At 45.8% G+C, this 26,945-nt stretch overlaps 1 protein-coding gene across 1 annotated transcript; it reads right to left on the bottom strand.

Moving 5' to 3' along the window:
- Window positions 1-1,039: 1,039 nt before the first annotated feature.
- On the bottom strand, window positions 1,040-26,569 carry Gpnmb (glycoprotein nmb). Its single transcript, XM_051202893.1, has 11 exons — window positions 26,389-26,569; window positions 19,633-19,785; window positions 18,652-18,795; window positions 16,250-16,423; window positions 14,442-14,600; window positions 13,817-14,155; window positions 7,631-7,729; window positions 6,448-6,550; window positions 5,470-5,678; window positions 1,783-1,876; window positions 1,040-1,350 (listed from the first exon to the last, which is right to left on the bottom strand). Exons 1-11 carry the CDS (start codon window positions 26,456-26,458, stop codon window positions 1,197-1,199), a joined length of 1,698 nt encoding a protein of 565 aa, XP_051058850.1. The 5' UTR covers window positions 26,459-26,569; the 3' UTR covers window positions 1,040-1,196.
- Between the last annotated feature and the right edge of the window lie 376 nt (window positions 26,570-26,945).

Here is a 26,945-nt window from a genome sequence, read left to right on the forward strand (position 1 = left end):
ACCTCTCAAGTGTTGGGATTAAAGGCATGAGTCATGATATCCAGCTCTTAAAATAGAAAATATTGGGGCTGGAGACATAAGTCAGTGGTTGAGAGCCACCCACAGGTGACTCACATCCATCCTTAACTCCAGTCCCATATCACCGTCCTCTGACTCCCATGGACACCAGACACACATGTACATGTACACACATGAATGCAAACACACACATAAACTAAATCTTTAAAAAAATTATGAGATTATTATTGCTTTCTGGGTGGCATTAAGGGACTTTTCTGTGCTAAAATCATAAATGTAATTGAAAAGCAAGCAATACGTTAGAAAAATAACACCACCACCAAGGGCTCATCTCAACTCATAGTTTATTTTTTCAGGAAGGAAAAAAAAAAGAATGTCATGTCTAACATATGGCACAGGATTTTACTTACAAATAGAGGTGAGATCCTTGATTATTTCCTGTATGATTTTTTTTCACACAGAAATTGGTAGGAAAAATGGCCTACCTTAGAAAACCACAGCATGTGATTCCATATATGCCTTGCGGCATGCGCCCCTGCATGCACCCCTGCATGCATCCCAGCATGCACCAAGAGTCAGGATGTACACAAAAGTGCACAAACTCTGAGTGCAAGACCAAGTCTCAGCATCATGGTTAGTACACAGAAAGCAGTAAATAAATGTTCCTGGATAAATGAGTGGATGAGTATGTCATTCAACTAGACAGGAAAAGTTTTCACCCTGATAAAATAACCACACCAGTTTACCAGACTGTCTTTTTAATGAGTATAACATGTACACACACACATACACTATTCAAATAGCTTGTATTAGCTTTCTGCCAGGAGCTCAGGCACATCCAGTTAGATGGAGCCTGGTCTTCAGGTCAGGACTAGCTGGGATCATGCTCATGGTTATGTGCAAAGCTGGGAAGCATGTAGTCTCCTCTCCAGGTTAACCTAGGACCTTCAGGAGCATGACTTTCCCCTCACTCTTCAGACACAGTGTGTGTAATCTACTAACTGCAAACACCATGACACATGGGAGGAAACACTAAGTAATTTCATCCCTTCTCTAAAATGCCGTTTAACTAACCTCCTAAACCATGATGCGCATTTTACAATAATCCTCGGAAACCAGTGTTACCAGTCACACAAACACACTGGAGCCAGCTCCTGGTCAGAGATAAGGCTGAAGACTTAGGACATTCCCGGCTTGCACTGCAGTAGTGGGTCCTTCTCCCGGTTTCCCTGGAGGAACGGGGCTTTTGCGTGGCTGAGGAAAACACTCAAGCTTTTGTCTTTGACCGTCTTTCTGGGGCAGTTCCCTATAGGCTTGTATGCCTCGTGTTTTCTGAAAACAATGTGTTGGACAAGATTTTTAAAACAATCTTCAGCTGAACTAAATTCCTTTCTACAGTGTTTTCCATGATAGGTGCAAAAGAACTAACCAGCCGACCCAGTCTGTTGCACGAGACACCCCCACATTTTAGGGAGTACAGCTATTTTCTCTTCAAGCAGGAAGTGCCCACTTGAGGATTTTGTTAAACATCACATAGACACAGTTTTGTCAGGTTACTGGCACTTTTGGGTTTAAAACAAACAAATTTAACACCACAGTAAAATTAATAGTTTGATACTCATGGTTCAGTGGATGAGTTTCTTCTACACAAATATTTAAATGGAAAAAAAGAAAATGGCATGTTCAGATGGAAGAATGCTACTTGTTTTTTGACTACCTGCAATAGAGATGTACAGTGTTAAAATGTTAAAATCAGAAACTTACTTGTACAGCAAGATGGTAACCATAGTGACAAGCAGAGCCAGGCAGCTGATGGCGATCAAGACACCATTCTCCATTCTCAGAGGGGAGGCTGGGTCTTAAAGCAGAAAGAAAAGCACGTGAGCTGAGTCAGTTGGGAGGACATCTGCTTGTGATGTCATTCAATGAGGAAGGGGGCTATTTCGGAAGACACTGCAGCACCCTGGGCGTTAGGTTCCTTTCCCATTAAACAATATATAGAGTGTGGGCTGAGAATGAGTGGCCAGGCATGGACAAATGTCACAGTCTGGTGACAGCCTTTCAGGACACTGCTGTGCTGATGGCACCTGGGTGCTGAGAGGCTTTCTGCTCCACTGTGCTAGCCTCTGGTCTGGTCCCATGCTACATGCCTGCCCCTGCGCTAAAAACCCTGGAATCCGTGAAACTTCCATGGCCCCTGCTGGGACCTCCCTTCATCTCAGTTTTCCACAATTCTGATGCCTTCCCAGCATTCTTGAGGGTCAGCCCTCCTCTGTCACTACCCTGCCTGCCCCTTCTGATGCCTGGATCACATAGTGTTATTACTTCTTTCCATATCTCTCCTGATTTGCAAGGGCCACAAAGGCAGGGACTTCATCCCCTCTCACCTCTGTAACCAGCAAACCATTCAGTTCTGTCTCCACCCCAAGTATCCAGGTAGCTACCTTCATCTGCTCTGCCGCTGATAGTATCCATCCACCTGGGAGATTCCCTTTATTCATTGAGCCTACTCTTAAAATCGTCTCTTCATTGTGTGCACCTGTGATGGAATATTATTTTAACTGTGTAAAGGTGTGTTACATTTGTTTATGCTGTGTTTGTTTAAATGGTGTAAGGATGGGTTACAGTTGTGTATGCTGCATTTGTTTAATTACATGAAGATGTGTTGCTGTTTCATCTTGCCTGCCTAAGGCACCTATTTGGTCTAATAAACAGCTGAACAGCCAATAACTAGGCAGAAGAGGGATAGGACAGGGCTGGCAGCAGAGAGAATAAACAGAAGGAGAAATCTAGGCTTGAGAAGGAGTAAAGGAAGGAAAAGAGAACCAGGAGCAAAAAGAGGGTCAGAAACCAGACAGCCTGGCGCCAGCCAGATGCTGGAGGGAGCGGGGAGGTAAGACACAGAGAAGGGAGGTAAAAAGCCCCAAGGCACATAAATATGGAGAAACAGGTTAAACAGATAAGGGGGGAAAAGCTAGCCCAAATGAGCCTAAGCTAGGTCAAGTACTCACACTAGTAAGTCTCCACCTCATGATTTGGGAGCTGCTTGGTGGTCCAAAAGAAAAGGCCTGGTGCATACACTAAGAGCTTACCTGCCAGGGCCTCACCCTTGTTTACAGAATGAAGCTTCGACAACCCTAACAGTGACCTAAATGTGCTCTCAATGTTTAAATTTAGGTCTTAGTCAAGGAGGTCCTTCACCAAGATGGTACCGTTGAATAACAAGATTTATCTAGGGTGCTCACCCATGCCCTCCCCTCCCACTCCACGCCCACTACTCCCTCCTCTGACCTAGTTGTTTTCCTCAAACAGCCTCTTGTTAATTTGTTTACTGTTGTATTAATTTAAGGCTGACAAGATGTTCTAAGTTCTGACCCAATTGACAAGTTCGTAGGTGAGCAAATGGCAACTTCTTACAAGACTATTTTGTAAAGAGACAAAAAACAAGGGTGCTGGAGAGATGGCTCAGTGCACCAATCGCTCTACAAGAGGACCTGCATTTCCTTCCCAGCACCTACACAAGGCTACTAACATTAACTCCAGTTCCAAGGGTTTTGCTGCCCTCTTCTGGACTCTGCAGGAACTGTAGCCATGTGGTATACAGGCAACACACACACACACACACACACACACACATGCACTCGCACACACATCCTCTTTAAAACAAAACAGGTTGAGTTTCAGCCAATCACAAGCAGCTGAATTGATTGACTCCAGACCTCAGTGAAGAAGCGATCCACAATGGCAGTCCCTGGGTCTGGACAGCCTGTGCAGGGTGTTGTTCAATGGGGGCCTCCTTGAGCCTCTTCTGACTCCAGAGTTGCTCAGTTTGTGAAATTGAATTGAATTGGCCTAAACATTTTTCTATAACATCTGTTACTGCTCAGGAAAGCAGGGTCTTCCTGGTTTTGTTCTTTAGCCAGCGGAGACCACTGTCGTGTGCAAAGATCTGTGCTGGGCAGCAAAGTGAATAGCTGGATGACTGTCAGCCAGTGACAAGAATTTCAGCTTTCTTTTCAACTATGACTACTTCTGAAACTCTGAATTTGAAATTCAAGTTACCAAGTTAGAAGACTCACTGGATTAGTTTTTTTCTTCTGATGTGTGTGTGTGTGCGCGCATGTGTATATGTGTGTGTGTGTGTGCACGCGCACGGTTGCATGTGTGTACATGGTTGTGTGTGTGGATGCACTAGTGTACATGAGGAGATAAAGGACAGCTACAGATGTCATTTCTCTTTTTGTTTGAGATTGGCTTTCTCCTTGGCTTGGAATTGGCCCAGCCTGTTAGATTAGATGGCCTGTGAGCTCCCAGGAGTCTGCACCTCCCACTTTACCATTGTTGGGAGTGAGGTGCTTTTCATGGGGGCTCTGATGATCCGAACTCTGGTCCTCATGCTTGCAAGGTCAGCATTTTACTGATTGAAATATCTCATGAATTCTCTCTCTCTCTCTCTCAAGATTTTGCCATGGGCTATGTCCAAGTGGTCCTTGAACTCAGTTCCTAAGTGTTGGGAATATAGGCATTCCCTCCATACCTCAAATTTCTCCCTTTTTATTTATTTCTTATGATGCTGGGGGTAGAACCAAGGGCTTCATGGCCTCATCCATGCCAGGCAAGCACCCTACCACTGCGCTCCACCTCAATCTCCTTTATTTGGTTTTTGATAATGGGTTTAGGTCATATCTAATGTGATCACCCACTAGAACAAAAATCACAGATGCTAAGAGTTAAACTTGCAAACCTTGCAGGAGATGAGTGGTTTGCCAGCACAAGGAAACAAAATGGAGTAAAAGTTGAGATTCTTCTATTTTTTAATTTTTGTTTGTTTGATTTTTGAGACAGGGTTTACTCTGTCTAGGACACTGGCTGTTCTAGAACTTGCTCTGTAGACCAGGGTGGCCTTGAACTCACAGAGATCCACCTGCCTCTGCCTCCCAAGTGCTGGGGTTAAAGGTGTGCGCCACCACAGCCCAGCAAGCTAAGATTGTAAAGGTAATTCTGAAAGAGAGCTGGGGCAGTCCTAGCTCCACAGCTCCTGGAGGTCAGGGCGGTGAAATAGTCACAGTTCTGGCTGTTTCATTGTATTTCTTTCCTCCCTGCTTCTGGGCAGGTGCTGTCCTGAAAGAGGCAGGATGCTTAGACAGGCCCCTCCCCTTCCCTCCCCTCCCCTTCCCTTTTCTTTTTGACAAGTCTCACTATGTAGCCTTGGCTGCCTGGAACTTACTCTGTAGACCAGGCTGACCTTAAATTCATAGAGACCCACCTGTGTCTGCCTCCCAAGTGCTGGGATTAAAGGTGTGCAGCTTAGTACCAGTTCTTAAATCCTTATTAACAAGAATGCAAAGAACTTTGCTGTGAGAGAAGCATTGCTAGTGAAGCCTTTGAGGCCGTTAAGATTGGGCGAATACTGCAGCAGGAAATGTTCAGGAAATTATAAAGCAAACTCACCTTTGCCAGGGATGGCGATCAGGGTGCTGGTGAAGGCCAGGCTTGTGTCATCACCCAGAGTGACATTCACACAGAACATGCCAGACCCATTGAAGGCTCTTCTCACGGAGAGCAGGCACGCCTGGTCCACAGCCACTGGGCTGCAGACCCTGCTCTGGGCCATCCGGCAGGTGGGGTCGGAGACGATGGTACAAACTTCCGTGGGAGCGCTGTGACGTGGCAGCGGGTGAGGGCGCACGGATCACACGAGGGATAAAACAGCGCAATGTCAGGGGCTTTGGTGGAGGTGGGGGTGGTATTGAGGGGTTTTGCTGTTTTTTAAACGGGGGTTCACACTGTTGGCCTGGAACCCATGGTGATCCTCCTGCCTCAGTTTCTTAAGTGCTAGGATTATGGGCATAAGACACTGTGCATGCCTTATAATAACAGTTTTAAACACAGGCTTTTAGCTTTCCTTCCTTCCTTCCTTCCTTCCTTCCTTCCTTCCTTCCTTCCTTCCTTCCTTCCTTCCTTTCTTTCTTTCTTTCTTTCTTTCTTTCTTTCTTTCTTTCAAGACAGGGTGTCATGTAGCCAGGTTGGCCTCAGACTCACTATGTAGTTAAAGACGGCCTTGAACTTCTGATTGTCCCACCTCCACCTTTAGAGTACTATGATTGCAGGCATGTGCCCCATGTTCAGTTTTATGCAGTGATGGGGATCGAACCCAGGGCTTGTGTATGTGCAGATGCACTCTACGATGCCCCCTCTTTATTCTTTGTTTTGAGAGAAAGGTTCACTATACAGCGCATGCTCTCCTGCCTTACTTAGCTTTTTGACTGTTGGGATTACAGACGCGCTCCTTCTCCTACACCCAAGCTCATCTGAGGTTTCTAATACATGGGATTTTGATTCAACTTCCAAGGGATGGCTGGTGCTGCCGAGCCCTTTATTCAGGCTTGGGGTCCTCACTTGGCCCTTTGCTGGCATGTCTGTACTTACGCCCCTTTGCAGGCCACAGTGAAGTCCATCAGGGAGTTGACAGGCTGTGGCATGGGCACTGGGACATCTGCTATCTGGATGATGTTGACTTCTACGATTCCCTCTGGTAAAACAGCCACCACAGAGAAATGTTAAAATACAACAGAAACCAAAGGAAACCATTCTGCCATAGACCCTTTCCTGTGTTGAAATCCCAGCTGTTATAGTGTGAGTGGGCAAAGCCTCTGCTGGAGATGTGGTCAGTGTCTTTATAGAGAGACCCCAGGGAGTCCCCTTGTCCCTTCTGCACTGAGGCGGTGGCCTTCCATGAACCAGGACATGCTCCTCACCAGCACGAGATCTGACATCCAGCCTTCAGGACAGGAAGCAACAAACCCCTGCTGTTATAAGCTCCCAAGCCTACATACCCTACTACAGAAACTTAGGTGGACTAAGAGATGCCCCTTAACGAGAAGGAAAAACAGAGAGAGACAGCCTTCTTATTAAACGGAAAAGCATCAAACATGGGGATTTATCTCCAGAGGTTTGCCTTCGTGTCCACGCAATGCTTTCATGGGCACACGGAACTGCTCTGACCACTGAGATTCTTTACTCTTGAGCCTGGTGCATGTTAGAAGATGGCACCCCTTTCTGGGAGCTGGTTTAGGAAAAGGTGGCTGGGCAGATGCTGCCCCCATGCTCACAAGGTGACTAGCTCCTGAGTCATAAGTGGCTGACCCTGTTTCCAGAGACAGTGCACAGCCAAAGCTTCTAGCTCTGTCTTGAGAAACACGGGTGCCCAGGCTGGGCGTGGCACCACCATTTTCTTTGCTGGGACCTTGGGGGCAGTAGCTGAAGTGTACAGTTCTGTGTGGTGGCCTGCTCATTCCCCCTTTACAGGCAGAAAAGGGTGACTAGTAAAAGTCACAGTGGAGACAGTGAGCACTCCATGCTGGCCCCCCTCCCCATTGAGAATCCTGGAGGCCCACATGTGGGCTGCCCCAGGGACAGAGTTCTACCAGAAAGCATAAGGCAGGCAGGTGGATGAGTGGAGCACAGAGACTGTGAGATGCTGCTTTCCATGTTTGCATCGCCTTGGACAAGACAGGTGACTCTGCTCCTTCATCTCTTCCTGTCTAGTGTTAGCAAGTCAGTGGGTGGCCTTATAGGTTCTAGAACCTTCTCCACTGGTCGTTAGCCTTACCTACAATCGTGATGGTGGCTCTGAAGTAACCGTATCTGTTTATCTGGCAGTTTTCACTGGAAATGTCACTCAGCTCCATGGAGTTGTAACCCGTAGGCACTAAAAGAGTTCAAGTGATACAAGTTCAAAGTAAATAAGGACTGAGAATGTAGTGGAGGCAACAGTGATATAACAAAAAATATAATAATAAAGTCATTTGCCATCTTTGTTTTGATGGGGGTTGGTGTTTATCTTTTTCTGGATAGGGACTCACATAGCCCAGGCTGGTCTAAACTCACTGTATAGCCCAGGCTGGCTTGAACCTCTCCTTCCAAACTCCTGGGATTATAAGTGTGAGCTGTCATGCCTAAGCCACCCACCCATCTGTTCCTAGTTCTATCTACCCTGTAGAAGAAGCCAGGTATGGTGGCACATGCCTTTAATCCCTTCACGAAATTCAAGGCCAGCCTGGTCTACATTTCAAATTCCAGGACAGCCAGGACTAAAAACCAAAACCAAAACCAAAACCAAACCAAACCAAACCAAGCATCAAGAACTCCAGAACTTTTAAATTAAGGCAGACATTTGAAGTAAATGTGTGTAGAGTCCTATATGTAGGCATTATGGCCATTTACATCCATAAATAAACTGTAGGGAGGGTAGGGGGCAGAATAAACCCTGAGTGAGTGAAGTCCTAAGAGAATGTGTGCTGTTGACATGGACACGGCCAGATCAAGGACCCCAACACCTCTGATCCACGAGAAATGCAGAGCCTTCCTCAGGAGTCCATGAGTGCTGACAGTGTGTGCAGAAAATGCCCATCACAACTTCCTCTCCCCTGGTTTCACACAACTGCTCCTACTGAGCTAAACCATTCCCCTTGACCCAGCTGTATGCAATAATCCTGTGTCTCTCTTCACCTGTGTATAATAAACACGCTGAGCTTTGCCGGTGATGGGACTTCTCCATCTGAGAGCCCAGACTACCAGACCTCAGCTTTCTGTCTGAGTATGCGTCTATCTGCCTTGTCTTCTTTCCCTCAACATCTAGTCGGGTCAAATCCCTGGAGGCAGAGCAAGGACTCAACGTAATATCTTCTCCCTTCGGGTGGAGCTGGTGATGGGAACCAGGCCTACTGCTCACACCAGATGAGCACTGTGCTGCTGAGCCACACCCAAGTTCAAAGCACAACCGCAGATGTCTTTTAAACTCAGGAAGCAATGAAAAGTGGAAATCCTATTAGAATACATGAACAGGCCACAGTAAGAAGTCCCTTTCCTTTGGATGCAGGTGTCCTGGCCTTCACACTAGCACCCCTCGTTTGCTCCACACCATTTAACTCATCTTTGCTTCTGTTTGCTCATCAACAAAACAGAATTAACATTACTGTCCTCCTGGGTTGAACAATTTAAACTGAAGTGAGATAAAGCTTCTCTGCCACGTGTGCTGAGGCAGAGGGATTGCTGTGAGTTTGAGACCAACCTGAGCTATATAGTTAAGTTGGTTACCATGTGAGACCTTGTCTTAAACAACAAAACTAACTGAAGTGTTTTGGATGAGATGACTCTCTTAAGTCCTAAGTCACATAAGTCCTAAGGCATTTGAAGACTTGGTCTCTAGTAGCTGTCTGGGAAGGATTAGAAGGTATGGCCCTGCTGGAGGAGGTATGTGAGGGGTGGGGAGGGCGGGTTTAAGGTTTCAAAAGCTTCCTACCACCACCCTCAAAGTGCCCTTTGCTTCCTGTGGGAAGGGAGCTCCCAGCCGCTGCTCCAGAGCCCAGCCAGCCTGCCTGCTGGTACCATGCTACCCATCACCATAGTGATGGGCTCCTATCCCTCTGAAACTGTAATCCCCAAATAAACCCTTTCTTCCATAAGTTGTCTTGATCATGGTGTTTAATCACATCACCATAAAAGTAACTAAGACACCAACCAATTAACCAATAACCAAAACAAATATTGCAAATCAACCTCACAGAACTCTGCTTCCCGTATGGCTGCCACATATGAAGCACTTATCAATTACTTGTTCAGCAATGCAGGAAGAAGTAATTCTTTCCTGCACTTGGATAAGCAGATGTATGGGAATGAGGTTTTAACATGAGACATGAATAAGTGAGTTAGGGAGAAATCAAATTTGGTAAAGCATTGGTCATGCAAGTGTGCAGACCTGGGTTCGGAACCCCAGCTCCCACATAAAGCTGGCTGCCAGCCAGTAATTACAGTGCTGGGAAGACAGAGGCAGGAGGACCTCTGGGGTTTGCTAGCCAGAGTCTGGCTGAATTGGAAAGCTGTAGGTTAAGTAAGAAACCCTGTTCAAAACAAGGTGGCAGACAATTGAGGAAGACATTTGTCATTGACCTCTGGCTGCTGTGTGCATAAAGACATGACCAAATCAGTTGTGAATATAATTGAGCAAAGAATCTAATGTCATACAATTTCAAACTTGTTGGTGTAGCTTTAGGTAAGTCCAAAAGGAACATATGATAATGCTCATCTTTATCTTCTCTTTAATCCCACAAGGCATTGGAAAGGATAAGGGAGGGAGTTAAAGTTTTAAAAGATCCTCATCTTAAAAAAATAAATAGGGCTGAAGAGATGGCTTCGGTGGTTAAGGGCACTGGCTGCTCTCCCAGAGGACCAGGGTTGTTTCAGAACGCACGTGGTGGTTCACAACCACGTGTAACTTTAGTCCCTGGGGATTTGATGTCCTCTTCTGGCCTAATTGGGAGCCAGACATGTATGTGGTGTACTGACATACCTGCAGACAAAGTGAGCATGCACACTAGATAAGCAAATTCATTTTTAAAACGTTTAAAGGCTAAAAAAAGAGTAGGCTTGTTGCACATTTGTAATCCAGAGGCTGAGGCAGAAGGGTTGCGAATTCCTGGGGTTACATAGTAAGACCCTCTCAAAACAACAGAAGAAGGGAAAAGAGAGAGCATCCCAGCCCACAACTCCAGCAGAATACTCCGCTGTATGGGCGACCATGCTGACACTAGGAGCCCCAAGACTGAATAGCCCAGGGACCCAAAATAGAACCAAACACAACAGGCAAAAAAAAAAAAAAAAAAAAAAAAAAAAAAAAAAAAATCCATGATTCCTATTACTAGTCTGATATCACTCATAGACTGGCGCCTAGCCCAATTGCCATCAGAGGGTTCATACTGTGGTTCATCAGCAGGACAGGTGACCACAGACAGCCACTTAGCCTTTTCCGATGGACTCTGGAGCAGGAGGCTGGTCTGTGTGAGGCTTTTAAGAATCCTAGTTTTCCCCCTAAGAGCTGTAGGATCCCTTTGTTTAAGTTCTGGGTGAGCAGAATTAGCTGTCAATTTGAGTACAGAACCACGACTCTGTTGTATTTTAAAGTAAAACTTCTTTAGGAAAAAGACAATGAAAGTCGGTGGTCCTGCTTTAGGTAGAAGTATACAGATGCACATGGGACTTTTCAGATGTCTGATCTGTAAAGTCAAGATTTGTTGAAGGATCAATGCAGAGAAATGAAGACCTTAACGGGCAGGTGAGAAAAACTAAGTACTTAATTCCCTGTTACCCAGAGAGTGATGTGACTATGAGAGGTGTTGATTATGAGTGTAGGAAAGTTGTACACAATATGAAATCACATTGTAGGATGTGTGAGCGTGTGTGTGAGCAAGTATGTGTGAGTATGTATGTGCTTTGAGCTTGAGTATGTGAGTGTGTGAGCATGTGTGTGCATGCCCGTGGTGACGTCTAATATAACACACATGACATCACACTCATCAGCATGTGTCTTAACAAAGGTTGTTCTGTTCCTCAGATTTACTCACAAAAGTCTGAAAAATGAGCAAGAAAAACCAGAGAAAGAAAAAGTTCTTTAATAGAAAAATAGAACACAAGTCCTGCTCTCATGATTCAGTCAGCTGCCTAGTGCCCTCTTCAACTAGGCTATGGTTTTTTAGGCCTGGGGTTGTACTTGGTTATTTATTTATTTTTGAGACAGGACTTCAAGCTGCTTCTTGTTTATTTGTTATAGTGCAAGGGGTGGAGCCCAGGCCTGCACGATGCTTCTCAGCTACATTCCTAGAGCCCGCCCTAGACTTTTGAGTTATCTGAATTTTATCCTGAAGCTACTCACAAAAACTCAGGGCACTTCCTTACCTACCAAATAATAAGGTTCAGAATACAAGCTGGGCCAGTGAGATGGCTCAGTGGGTAAAGAAGTTTGTTGTGTGAGCCTGATAAACTGAGTCTGATCCTGAGGTCCCATGTGGAAGGAGAAATCAATGCCACACACACACACACACCACTATCACCACTACCACCACCACTAATAATAATAATAATAATAGGTAAAATTTTTAAAAAGAATGCAAACTCACTTATATGGTCTACATAGCTGGAAATGCTCTTTAAGGAAAAAAAATCCTTTTAAAAGTCATGCTTAGTCACCTGACAGCACATCTGTAGTCCCAGCCCTGGGCTGGGAGGAGACAGGCAGATCCCAGATGGTTCCCTAACCCGCCAGCCTAGCTGACACAGCAAGCCCCAGGTCCAACAAGCTATCCTGTCTCAAAACATTAGGTTAAAAGCCACAGTGGAAGACACCTGGCATCTACTGCTGGCCTACAGGAGCAGTGTGGAGTGAGGTGACCCCCACACAAATGTATACAACACACACACACACACACACACACACACACACACACACGGAGGATTAAAATTGTAAAGTCATGGTTATCTTCTGTGACCACTTGGGACCCTGTCTCTAAGCCTTCCCCTTACCCCAGCTGCTTTAAGGGTTCTGAGTTGACTATGGTTCACACCTTTGCATGCAAACAGACCTCTCCCCTGCTTAGTAAAGCTGAGTACATAAGGGTACTGGCTTTTGTTTTACAGCACGCCATAGGGAAAATGATAGCAGCAAACTAAAATACCCTTTAAAATTGGTGTCAGAAATATTTCTGATGAATGCTATGACACAGTTTCTAAGAAAAGCAATCTGGTTTTATAAAAATGTGACTCTAAAAGGCAAAATTAAGTAACTTAACCAGATTTTTAAACACTAAGGCATCTACAACTTATTTAGAATTTTACAGCTGCTCTCTCGATTTACAAAGAAGATATACTTGCAGATAAAGAAGTTGGTTCTTGGGATTAGAGATGTATGTAGCTCAGCTGGCAGAGTACTTTGCCATGCACATGCATGAAGCCCTGGCAACTGGAAGGTGAAAGGCAGGAGAAGCAGCAACCCCAGATCATCACCCTTGGTGATATATGGAGTTTGAAGCTAGCCTGGGCTATGTGAGACCTTGGGGGAAAGGGGAGGGGAGGGAGGGAGAGGGACAGGAGGAGAATAAGCAAGAAAGAAGGGAGGAGGTTTTCCTAGAGACATTGAGATGAAGCTGTCTGTCTGGGTGTGCCTGATGTTGTTGTTTTTGTTTTTGTTTCTTTTGTTGTTGGTTTTTTTTGTTTGTTTGTTTTCTCCAGACAGGGTTTCTCTGTATTGCTTTGCTTTGGAGACTGTTCTGAAACTGGCTCTGTAGACCAGGCTGGCCTCGAATTCACAGAGATCTGCTTGCCTCTGCCTCCCGAGTGCTGGGATTAAAGGTGTGCCCCACCAATGCCCACCCGGCATTGGTTACATTTGTAACTGGACTTGGGAATCCCTTAGCTGCTCACCAACAAGCACGTGGGGTGTTTGTTAGTGCACCCGTGAACACTGCTACCCTCCAGTCAGGTGGGATAGATTTCTATGCAGCACCAACTGAGAGCTGTCTGTGTTTAGTGAAGAGAGGCAGATTGCAGAACGGAGCATATGGCATGAACCCATTTACATAGAATCCCAAGCGACAAAAACCTATGTGCCCGTGTAGAATGTTTGTAAGCAAGCAGAAAATGATCTGGACAGACACATGGCCAGCAACACCAGGGTGAGCCAGGGGAGAGGACACATGCGGGCTTCTCTTGTGTTAGGATTCTTCATGGTTTGTTTGAATTTTAACTAAGACATGTGAATTGATTTTACAATTTAAAGCACTCCATAAAAGAATAAAAACAGGCAATGAAAATCTAACAGCAGCAGGGAAATTGCTACAAGTTTGATGCCAGCCCAGCTTATTCATCAAGTTCAAGGCCAGCAAGGCTACAGAGTGTCTCAAGCTGATTGACTAAATTATTTAATAACTAATGAAAACCACCCCCACATTACCCAGAAAGTACTCACTTAAAGAGGGGCTGGCTGTTGGCCGTGTGGGTGTTGGCGGTGTGGGTGTTGAAGGTGGTGAAGGTGAGGGGCATGGCCCGGACACTGCAGCTTGCACGGTGAGGTTAAGATTGAAGGTTCCATTGAGCACATATGTGTGGTTCAGAGTGTGATTGTTGGAGACAAACAGGCCAGTGTTGTCCCCAAAGTTCCACTTGTAGGAAATGGCAGTGTCGTTGAGGAAGTGGCTGGGATCATGAATGAGCACATCGAACACAATGGGGAGGTCTCTAAGGAAGGTTTCATCAGATGAGTTCCGGTCATTCTTCTGGGACATGGTCACGAATACAGGGATCTGATCTAGAAGATGCAACAGAAGAAAGGAAGAAAACAGTTGTTGCTTGATTGTGAGGGGAGGGCTACAATGATGCATTCCGGATGACAATTAAAATGAGGCCTTCTCCTATGTAAACTTTAGGGTGTGTCAGCTGGGAAACAGGTGGGGTGCTGCAGGACCCAGTATTTCAGCTCTAGCTCACAGCCCAGGTAAGCTTCCCCTATCCCAGACACTAGGTGTTGACTCTCCTAGTCGGATGTAAAGGACCAAATGCCTTGTGTTCTGCAGATCTGAGTTCATACCACACACCTGTTATCGCATAGACGTCTTTCACCTGTGCGATGGGAATGTATGCCCGGCCGTATCTTCGAAAGACAGTCACTTCCATAACCTGATGGCCAAGTGTCATGTTGGTTGTGTTTACAGAAACCCGTGCTGAACACCGACCCAGTTTTTGGAAATACTGACCTGTGGAAGATGGACATTTTAGTTATTGGCGATATGACATGATCACTCAACAAAGTTGTTTCTGAAAGGCTGTTAAAGGCTGCCTGGAGGAGAGGACAGGCTGGATGCTCCAGAAAGGGAGGGCGAAGGTGCTGGGCTCCATGCAAAACCCAATGAGGCAACTCTATAGTTGCATGCAGGCAACTGCACACAGCTGGTTCCAGCGAAAGAGCTCTTTAGTGGGACAATATAATTAGTTCCTAATTTACAGATGAACGCTTTATTAAGTTTCAATGAAAATTATTTACTGTCACAGTGAGGTATCTGGGAGAGTTTTAAAAAGTTCTCTATTCACAAATCTACTTTATTTTTGTAACCATTTAAAAAGTAATTGATGTAAGTAGATGGCATGGCTCTGTTTAGATTTTTCTGGGAGACTATTCCTCCACTTTCTAGAAGTACTTGTACCTAAAGCAAGCAAGACAGGAGAGAGGGAGCAACTGTGGATCACAGATGCAAAGGCAATACCTCCACAAACACATTTGAGTCACTCCATTTCCGGCTGCTGCAGCCACCCCTGAAACCCACTGCAGGTGGCCACACAAGTGGCAGGTCAATGAATGACAGGCTTGGGGACCTGACCAACAGGGCTATGATGGCACCAGGGGAAAGCCAGTTTCAGACAGGTATGCTGCCTGGCTTATTCTGTACTTGTTCAGTGGGCTTGCTTTGTTGATGCTGAAGGAAAAGGATGCTCTTAGAGAAAGAACAAAACCGTTAGAAATCTAGGATTGCTCGGGAAGCATTCCAAACATTCAGCCTCAGTTGGCTCCTGGTGTGTGTGTGTGTGTGTGTGTGTGTGTGTGTGTGTGTGTGTTTGTAACTCAGGGCTTTTTACGTGCTGGGTATGTATTTTACCACTGACCCATAGACTTGGCACTCCAGTGATGTCCTGAGAATTCAGCAGCCTTGTTAATAATGATTAATTTTGTTCCTCTTAAAGAAACACTTCACTAATAATGCAGCAGAGTGAATGAATGTCTTTATGTTCTTGGAAAACAGAGGGTAGACTATGCCAGAGAAAAACAGTGTCTATATTGTTCTAGACTCACACAGTGGTGTATTATGCAGCCATTAAGACAATGTAAGGAAGTTTAAATAATATAGTCATATGCTATGAGAGCAAAATAAAAATGTGTGTCCATTATGATCTTAAACAAGAAACATCAATACTGAAAGCATCATTTAATAGCAATCATTTCTGATGCTATTTGTAGGTGATTTTTATGTTTTGTATGTACTCTTCTGTTTCCAAATTTCCCATAGAAAATATCCTTCTTTAACATTCACTAATACACTTAGAACACTGACAAATTAATGAATAAACAAATGAGCAACCATTTACTGTTTAAGTAAATATTTTGCACAGTACTGTGTTAGACTAATCTGCTGCTGCTGTATTAGAGAGAGTCAAATTCATTTCCTGTTCGTTCTCACTTTATTCCGTGATGCCCTGCAGATTGTCAAGGTTAACCAAGAGTTCACTTTTCCCTCACTATTCACCCGAGTTAGGAGAGCCAACAGAGGAGCAGGTGTTGTTTCAGTTATAGTGTGGGAAGACGCTGTTAAAGTGTGGTGGAAATATAGAGAGCAGAGTCTGTAAAACGAACCAAGTGTGTGAAAGACGTAGACAAAGCTCCATCTCTTCCTTCCGTGGGGGCGAGGGAAGGGCTTGCCGTCAGGGAACTCGAGGTGCTCGCTTTGGCTGGTGCTGCCTTCCCAGTCGCCATCCTCTGCCCCTGCTGTCCAGTTGTAGACATATCGGTCAGGGGTGAATCCCAAATCTAATCAAGAAACGAACAGGTTGAGCTAGTTTTCTGGCTTCCAAATGCCCAATGCTCAGCAAATACCTTCCTTCCTTCCTTCCTTCCTTCCTTCCTTCCTTCTGTCCTTCCTTCCTTCCTTCCCTCCCTTCCTCCCTTTTTCCCTCCTTCCCTCTCTCCCTCCATCCCTTTCTTCTTTTCTTATGTGTATTTACTATGAATACAGTGTTCTGCAGACATGTATGCCTACACGCCAGAAGAGGACACCAGATCTCTTTACAGAAGGTTGTAAGCCACCATGTGGTTGCTGGGAATTGAGTACAAGTTCTCTGGAAGAGCAGCCAGTGCTCTTAACCTCTGAGCCAGAATCCACTCATAGTGTATTGATGACTTGTGCACTTTCCTGTGCATGTGCTGTATTTCAATCAAGCATTATAATATCAATTTCCAGGAAGCTTCCATCTGGAGATTTTACTTAACACATGTCTTCCTGTTGCGTCTCCAATCTTGTGCTATTCAAACCAAACTACAGGGCATCAACGTCTAGCGCTGCACTGCCCTCAGCTTCTTTCCTCACTCACTTGATAGCACAGCTAAGCTCTGAATCACAACTGAGTCCTACATCTTCAACAGAGGACAGTCCTAAGGGGAGTGTTCCCTCAGGTCACTGCAGTGAGGTGGCCACACCCACCCCAGCAAGGCCCATGCACCCTCCCAGCCCAGGAGTCAGATCAAAAGAATCCCTCTCCTGCACCACAGCCAGATCTTCACCTCCAGGCAATCTGTCACCCTCTGCTGGCTTCTGAAGATACCACACACACACACACACACACACACACACACACACACACACACCTATACACAAGTAAATTAAAAATAAATCCTAAAAAGACATTCTCCTTGCTTTGCAGGACTGTAAGACAGCATGGCTTGTGCCACTGAAAGGAAAGCTTAGTATTACAAGTATACTAACGTGCAGAAAGGCAGCATTGAGGGTCTAACATGGTGCTGGGAGCTCTCTGCGGGTTTCAGCTCCTGCATTTCTTACAAGAAACTCAAATTCGAGTCAGTGAGCTGTGATGCAAATATCAGTACGGTGGGCACTGCATGCCTGAGCATAACCTCTCATAATGTGTAATATTTCCCATTCTAAGCAAGAATGGTCATTGTCTGTAGTCTAGAACAATCCCTTTGTGTCCTTTATCTGGCTACTAGTTGTTAGTCCGTTTAATTATATATAGTATAGTAACACACACTCTGGAGACTGAGGCAGGAAGATCATGAGCTTGAGGCTAGCCTGGGCTAGATAGAAAGATGGAAGAGAGAGATAGAGAGAGAGAGAGAGGTGGGAGAGATATTAAAAACATTTACCACTAGATAAATAATTAACACCCATCCATACAGAATTTAGTGTTTTCCTCAAAGGGAGATTAAGAAAAATTAATGTGGAATGAACACATCAACAGATTTACCAAGGTCATGAATGGCTCAGGCAGCTCACAATGCAGGGGCATCTTCATTGTTTGAGTAATCTCAGTGGTTATCTGAGATCTTCAGAGTGAACAATCCTCACAAGAGAGGGTTCCCTGATGTATTTATGCTCTTTTAACTTTGGCAATAAACTTATTTCCTTAAGAACAAAACAAAATCAGGGCATGTGCCTTTAGCATCTGTACTAGCAGAATATCATTTGCTTAAAAACCTTAGTCAATGGAAATAACCCTGTCAAATGGGGTCCTAGACGGTATTTCTTTTGTGGTCAGACAGGTAAAAAATGAGAATCTGAGCGTAGACAATGATTCTCTGTTCAATGGACATGAAGGACAAGCTGGGTGTGATGGTGGAGGAAATATAAGTTTTGAATGTGTGTGTAGTCCTGGGGATGGAGCCCAGGGTCTGCATGTTCCAGGCAAGTGCTCATTCATGGAGTTTGGCAAGACCTGGAACCAGGGAGGAGGGACAGGAGAGGGAAATTGGAGGTGGACAGGATCAAAGTCCATGATTTATGTATAGGAAAATATTTTGTACCTCGAATACAGGCTAATTAAAAAGGAAGTGAAACCTCACCACCACCAGCACTCACACAATTTGCTAAGGAGAGATGGGTAGTGTTGGCATTGATGAAGGGGCTGGACAGCTCCATACATCCCTGTAACCCAGCTTGAGGAAGGGGTAGGAAGGGGCGGTGACAACAACTGTGAGCATTGGGACCATGGGTGGGGCTCCAGGAGGAGAGCTGGCCTTCTTACCATTCCTGCAGTTCTTCTCATAGACGATGTTGCCATTGGCATCTTCCTTCTGGCATCTGGGGAACACCAGGTTCACCACAAATGTGATATTGGAACCCACCAGAGCTGGTGAGTCACTGGTCAGGACTGCCTGCACGCGGCCTCCTAGAGCAACAGAGAAGGGAGCTCATTTCTCCAGAAGGCCCTTCACCGAAAGAGTTTAAAATAAAGTAGTATCTATCTATCGGGTGTTAAATTTATTTCCTGGATACCAACTTTAGCTTTCACAGTACAATACCATAGAAAAAGTAAGTCAGACTTGTTAAAGGGTTTTCTAATCATGGAAAAGATATTCACCGAAGTTAAGAACAAAAGGGACTGGAGGGTTGGCCCTGAGGTTAACAGCCCTGCTGTTTTTAGAGGACCCTGGTTCAAACCCAGCACCCACACGGCAGCTCACAACCATCTGTAACTCCAGTTCCAAGGGATCTGATGCCCTTTAATGACCTTCTATGGCACCAGTCACATATTTGGTGCACAGATATACACAGACAAAACACACACACACACACACACACACACACACACACACACACACACAGTCTGTTCTTTGGGTTGAGGAGACACATGCTGAAAATGTATAGACTTTAACCTTGAAACCAACTGATTGGAGGCTCAGCCTTGACCTGCAGGAAATGAAATGCTTTCTGGTAAGTGACACTTCCGGGTGATCAGGCCATGTCTAGGCTTTTCTGAGGTTGCCTACAGGTTTGACTCCAAACCTGCTTACTCTCTAAAATACTCTAAGAGCAATGACCTTGCAAATGTCTAAAAGTCCAGGTGATATGGAGACTCAGAGAGTGAAAATGCTGTGAGGAGGAGGAACTGGCCGTATCCAGGGGCTGCTCATTTGCAACTAGTGCATGGCATTCATGGGGGCCCGGGCCCTGGAATCCAAGGCTCCTGCCATGGCCCCGGGACTGGGATTTCCCACTTACTTACCTTCCCAGGAGCTCTTCCACATGCCATCTCCCCTCTTCCACACCGGGTACAGGTTTTCATTCCACTCAGTTTCATCAGAAGACCAGCCACGTAATTGGCTGTGTTCCCTCAGGTGACCTGGATACTGCTCATGGCCCAGCACATCACGAAATCCTGTTAGTGTTTGGAAAACAAAAGATTTTTGTCCATTCCATTTCTCACTTTGCATTTCTAAGAGAAAATGGTCGATGAAGCTTTTCATTTTAGATCATTGGGAGGCACGTGTATTATATAGCCAATGCATCGAGTAAATAAAGTGCTTAAAAAATGTCTGGTTGGGTGCAGTGACACACACTCACTATTCCCAGCACTTGGGATGCGGGGGAAGGCAGACCTTCTTGAAGCTGAAGCTAGCCTGGTGTACATAGTGATTTACAGGCCAGAAGTCTGCTAAGGCTGGTGAGATGTCTCAGCATTGGCCACCAACACTCACATAGAAGCATGAAGCATGTCCACTGACATGCCAGAGACTTGCCCACCAACCTCCACACATGCCACACCCCAATACAAATAAACAAGTAAACATAAAATAAGTCTACTTAATGTAATGACAAAGATTGTAGATTTGAACCGACTATCTTTATTTTTTCTTATTTATATATTTTGATTTTTTTGAAACAGAATCTGATGTGGTTCTGGTTGCTCTCAAACTGTGTAGCTTAAGATAACCTTGAACTCCTGGTGGGGCTGAGTTCCCCATCAGGTGTGCACCAAACCTACCTTCTTTTGTAGTTTGGGGGACAATAACTGGATTTTATCTTATCTCCACCACTGAATTATAAATGATATCCCTTTGTTTTGGTTTCTCTAAAGTTTGTTGTAATTCTTTGAAACTTCTTCATAATCTTAAATTGAGTTTTTTGGCTGTTGTTTTGCTTGCTTGTTTGTTTTGGTCTTGCCTGAAAACTTGGCTGGTCTTGTGGTCTCTATGCACTTTGAACATTGTAGCAGGTTGGTTGATGTTTACCCAGCAGCCATTGCCTGCCTACTCCTCTTTTAATCCCCTTGGTAACAGATCCTTATCTGTAAGGGATCACAATTTCCAAAGGCTCCATTCGCCAGCTTCCCTGCAGTGGGAGTTTGGGAAGATGATTATACCCTGGCTTAGGGAAGCTGAGAGAAAGTCTGCTGGAATTTCTGGGAAGTGTTCCTCTGTTACAAAGAAGACACATGAGAAATGGCCTTGGCCTTCTCTCTTCAGAACTGACTTCAGAGGTACAGTATGCTTGACCACGACAGCCCTGTTTAACCATGAATATGCTCATGTGGAAACAGCCCACACATCAGTGTTGTCAGATTAGAATTTGAAAGGAACAATAACCACCTAGATGACATTATTGAGTCATTGCTCTGGTGCTGCCCACCTGTGCTGGTCTGAATGAAAATGGCCCCAATAGGCTCACAGGGAGGGGCACTATTAGGAGGTGTGGCCTTGAAGGTGGAAGTATGTCACTGGGGGGTGGGCTTTGAGGTTTCACATGCTTCAGCCAAGCCCACTGTCTTTCTCTCTTCCTGATGCCTGTGGATCCAGATGTGGAACTCTCAGCTCCTTCTCCAGCACCATGTCTGCCTGAACACTGCTTCTCACCATGATGATAATGGACTCAACCTCTGAACTGTAAGCCAGCTCCGGTTAAAAGCTTTCCTTCATAAGCATTGCTGTGTCATGGTGTCTCATCCCAGCAGTAGAAATCCTAACTGAGACACTACCTCTGGGCTGCATGTTAGGATAAGAAGAATCTTAGCCTTCTCTATTTCAGCCCAAAGCACCAGAACAATGACTAAGGCAGCCTCTAACCACACTGCCTACACAGTCTACAACTGTTTTCTCATCAATTTATATGACCCTGCATCTTTGCCATGAGCTCTTGTGGACCAGCAACTGTCTTCATGATTTTGATGCTGGAAGAAATACCATAAGGTATGGTGTTTAGTGGATACTCATAGAATTAATTTTGAATACATGCACTAATCTGTTCCCTCTGTTCAAGATATTACCTCTTACAAGTCGAGCAGAATGATGGCACAGGATACTTGGAACTCTAGGCCCCTCACAGTTTAGGTAAATGCTCACATGTTAGGGAAACTGGGCTACACCCCCTGCCCAGGTGTGGTGTGTATGTGTGTGAGTGTTGGTGTACACAACTTCAGGTGCCATCCTCAGAAGTGCTGTGTAGAGCTCACCAATTAGGACAGACTGGCTGGCCACCCAGATCCATCAGTTTCTACCTTCTTTACATTAAGAGATTTTTGTGTATGCCCTGCTTTTTTTTGTAGATGCTGCATGTGGAATTCAGGCTGTGCCTGTGAATCAGGCAATGCAGCCATTGAGCCATCTCTTAACCTCTTGTTCCTTTCTCAACAGACAGGCATATGCAGTGGGAAACAGCATTAACTAGAGGTCATGGTTCATGGTCTCTGTCATGCAGAATTAAGCTGCTTCCATTCAATCTCACTTTAGAGATGAAGACATCTAGAGAGAGAGAGAGAGAGAGAGAGAGAGAGAGAGAGAGAGAGAGAGAGGCTTCACTAGGTCACCTTCAGTCTAGTGCAAAAGGAGATTCACCTCCTTCATGCCCACCAGCTCTTCTTTCTTACTGTTCCAGAGTCTTTGCCCTCAGATCCCGAGGAAGAATGTTTCTAGAGATGCAATCGAAGCACAGTTCGGGTTGGGGTGTGACCCTGTGGTACGGTGCTTGACCGGCATGCAGGGACCCTGGCTTTGAACAGCACCACCAGAAAAACAAAACCCAACACTGACAAAACCGCACGGATAGGTCTTTTGCTTGTAAACTTCAGAAGTCAAAGAAAAATACAGCTTGAGTGTTGGTGTAGCCTTTAATCCCAGCACTCAGGAGACAGAGGCAGGTGGATCTCTGTGAGTTAGAGGTCAGCCTGATCTACAGTGAGTTCCAGGAAAGTGGGGCCACACAACGAAACCCTGGCTTGATGAAAACAGAGAGAGAGAGAGAGAGAGAGAGAGAGAGAGAGAGAGAGAGAGAGAGAGAGAGAGGGAAGGAGGGAGGGAAGGAGGGAGGGTGAGGGAGTACCGGGAGCAGTGAAGGAGCAGGGAAGTCAGCAGCAAATCTGTCCCATCCCTTCCAGAGATCAAACCACATACAGAATCATTAGAGGAGCTGGAGAGATGACTCAGTGGTTAAAAATGCCAGTAGCACTTGCCCAGGACAGGAGTATGAATTTTAGCAGCCATGTCACGGAGCTCCCAAATGCTCCAGCTCCAGGAGATCTGGCGCCCTCTAGTGGTCTCTGCAGGCACCACCCCCACACATAATAAAATAAATCTTTTTAAAGGTTAAAACAACAACAACAAAACCTCAAAAAACAAAAAACCAAACCAAACCAAAACAAAAAACCAAAAACCCACAACAGAGAAAAGACACATTTTAAAAAGCAGCAAGCAGAGATGAAAGCATCAGGGTTTAGGATTAGACAAGAATTCTTAGATTAACACCAAAAGCATAATCCATAAAAGGAAAAACTAATGTATGAGCCCTTATTCAAGTAAAAATAAATAAATAAATAAATAAATAAATAAATAAACAAACTTCTCTGTGATATCTTCTGAGAAAAAGCAACAGAAAGCTACAGGCTAGGCATACATCATAGTTCCACCAATATTAAAAAGCAATTCAAAGACCAGGCATTGGTGGTGCATGCTTTTAATCCCAGCACTCGGGAGACAGAGGCAGGTGGGTATCTGTGAGTTCAAGACAAGCCTGGTCTACAGAGCAAGTTTCAGGACAACCTTCAACTCCACAGAGAAACAAAAAACAAAACAAAACAAAACAAAAAACCCCAAACTCCCCAAAACAAAAACAAAAAACAAAACAACAAAAAACAAAACAAAACAAAAAAACAAAAACAATCCAAGACAGTGGTGGTGCATGCCTTTGATCCCAGCACGTGGGAGGCGGAGAAGCAAAAAACAAAAACAAAAAACAATCCACATGAGGGCACACGACAGATGATGTGCAGACATCAAACACTAGAGGATCAATACCACAAAAGTAAAAAGTAGTGCCAGTGTCTGCCAAGGAACTAGAACAATAGGGTCACTTCAATGCTGGCGAGAGCTTGAAAAGGTGAAAGCCAACCTGCTAAATTCTAGCAAAAGTCAACATGTCCTTTTTTTCTTATTCAAGAGACAGGGTTTCTCTGTGCAGCTCTGGTTGCCCTGGAACTCACTCTGTAGACAAAGCTGCTCTCAAACTCACAGAGATCCCCTGCCTCTGCCTCCAATTGCTGGGATTAAAGGCATGTGCCACTGTGCCTGGCATAACTTGTCTTAAATTGTACCCTTTGGTATGAATCCCAGAGAAATGAAAATTGTAACCACACAAAAATTCACACATGAGAAATTCATAGCATCTTTACTCGGAACAGCATGACTTGGAATACCTTCAGTGGGTGAGGGTTAAAGTGGTCGGTCCTGACCATGAACTACTTACTACTCAAAAACAACAACAAAAAACAAAACAAAACAAAAACCAACCTATTGAGGCAGCTGTAATGTCAATAACCCCTGTCCATTGTCTAAAGTCACATACTGTAAAATTTCCATTCTGGAAATAATAAGATTATTTAAAGGGCAGATTCCTAGTGGCCAGGAACTGGAGCTGGGTAGAGGAAGGTGTTTGTTTAAAAATGGCATTGGATTGTTGTGGTGGCATTGAGTATGTTCTATACTTCAATTGTCTTCTCATCAGGATCTTGGTTGTGATATTTGGTTGTGTTTTGTCTAATTTTGCCCTTGGGCGAACTGAGTAAAGGTTATATTGGAACTTGTCTGAATTATTTCTTTTAATTCGAATGCATGCACAACTGTCTGAAAACATAGTTCAACTGAAAACCAGATAAGCCCAATAGCAAGCAAACTTTAATGGGGGGGGGCAGAATGGAAGTTGTGGAGTTCCACTATCTTCACTGGGGCTCCCCGACACCCGCCCGGGCTGCTCACTACCTGCCTCCATCATACCAGAGTCAGGACTGCTAACTGCTACAGGACTTGCTCCTTGTGTCTGGAATGTTGAGTCCAGACCCAAGCATGAACCCAAGAATGCCTGGGGCTTTGAGACATTGATTAACAGCCCTATTCTGTCTGACAGCTTCTAGCTATTTGTTTGTTTGGTTTTTTTTGAAGCAGGGTCTCACTATGTTGCTCGGACTGTCCTTGAACTATGTGCACTAGACTGTACGGAGATCTACTTGCCTCTCCCGAGTTCTGGGACCATCAAAGATGTGAGCCACTCAGCACGGCTTTGACTGCTGTTTTATTGAGTAGAGCCGCCGGGTTTTGGTGAGAGAGCTTTAACTGCTGACTTCTGACTTCTATTCTTACTCCTGGCTCTTGATACTCTGTCCGTGGGAGGTTTCTTGGGGCGCTCAGATGGGTCCTTAAGAATCACCACTGATTACTTGTTCTGGCCAGGCACCTTTGCTAGCCGATCTCCCAAGACTCTAGAATCCACTTTTGCAAACGAGGAAAAGGAAACTTAGCGAAGCCAACTCCCTTGTGGCCCAGTTAGCAGCTGGCACGAACATAACTCCGTCCTATCCCAAACCCTGGCAGGAAGGTCAGTGGGTGAGATGGTAGCATCCCCTTCTATCTGCTATCTGTGTGACCCGGGCCGAATTCCTAGCCCTCTCAGTGGCGGGGTTTCTTGTCTGGGGAAACCCGACAATCACAAGGTCAGCTTCCCGCGGATCTGTGAAGGCACCTCACCTAGACACAAGGTGGGACATTCCACCTGGCACCCCGCTGGCTGCTGTATCTGAGTTTGGAGTCCAAACCCACTAGCGCTGTGCGCCCCGAGTCTAGGGCTTTGAGCACTCGGGGCGGGGTTGTGGTGGGATCGGGCCGGCTTACTGGGCAATCGTCTGGTGCAGGGTCCAAGCGGTTCCTCTCTGCCAGGCCTGGGATCCAGCCAGGACGACCTAAGAGAGGGGCTGGCTTGCACTAGAGGAGGCAGGGGATGAGGTTGCCCGCTCCTCTGGATCTGTCCCAGACCAAGGTGGTGTTGGGGGTTGCCTGTGTTAGCTGGGGTTACCACCAGCCAGGCGGCCACACTCGGGCTCAGAGAAGATGCGGGTCCTGGCTGGTCCCTGTCCCCTGGAAGTGAGGTGGAGTGCCCCCCCCCCCCGCTTCACATTAGCTCCGTTAGGCACGGGACAGCCACACCCCGACACCCCGGCAGGAACAAGTGGGCGTGCTGGAACACCAAGGATGTTGGACCAGGATGCCCAACTCCGGAAGACGCCGCCTGCCACTGGGCATCCGTTGTTGGTAGGGCCCCTGCCGTTGAGCCCACCTAGGGTGAAGCCGGTTCGTCCCTTAGTATCCTCACTGGAGACGCAGTGCTCCCTGCGGGGTGCAGGGGGTAGGGTTCGGGAGCTCTGCAGTTAGCGAGAGCCTCATTTAAGAACTCCGCCCTGTGAGCGGGAAGCAGAAGAGGGCGGTTTGGGAGACTTGCTTTATTCTTGGGTACAGGCTGTACTCCCGCTTCCAGCTACAATAGGGCCAGGGTGGAAAAGGTTTCCAGTGGCCGCGTGGCTTTTGCTCTCTGAGCCCCAAGCAAATATCACAGTCCCAGCATTCGGAACAGAGCCCGCTTCCTGCGGACCCCCAAACTCCACACGAGTGCCCCGACCCATCGCTTGTACCAGCCAATGCAATTCCCCAGAGAGGGCGGGACTCACGCTTGGCCTCTTGGAGAGGCAGTCCTGAAGCCAGCAGCAGAAATCCCAGGACCCCGAAGAAACTTTCCATGCTGAGTCCGAGCGCCCGCAATCAGTCAGGGCTGGATTCTCACTCCCTAAGCCCATCCACCACGAGTCACGGTGTCAGCCTCCTTCCTGCGCCCCGCTCTGTTTTATGAAATACCGGGCCTGGGAAAGATCATGTGATGTTTTAAGCCGTGTGCCTTGATCTCCTGAATCCCACCTCTTATGAACTCGTGTTCATGACTCACTCGCCCCTGGCATCTATTTATTGACTTCGGATGCACTGTATTTTCATTCTGTGATCCTACATTTACTCCTCTCTTTTCTTTTCTCTCTCCCCTCCCCTTTTCCTAGCTTAAAGGGAGCTTCCTAACATCCTGTTCTGACATTTCTTCCTTGTTGAATTTTGTGGTTCGGCCCTCGTTTCCCTGCTCATAGGACCCATCTTTCCAGAATTGGGACAGCAAGCAGCACCAGCTAGCATTCCCTCCATGCCCAGGGCAGGCAGATACCAAAGGGTCATTGTAATCAGA

Source organism: Phodopus roborovskii, unplaced genomic scaffold (genome assembly GCF_943737965.1).
Source record: "Phodopus roborovskii unplaced genomic scaffold, PHOROB, whole genome shotgun sequence".
In the NCBI taxonomy this organism is placed as follows: Eukaryota; Metazoa; Chordata; class Mammalia; order Rodentia; family Cricetidae; genus Phodopus; species Phodopus roborovskii.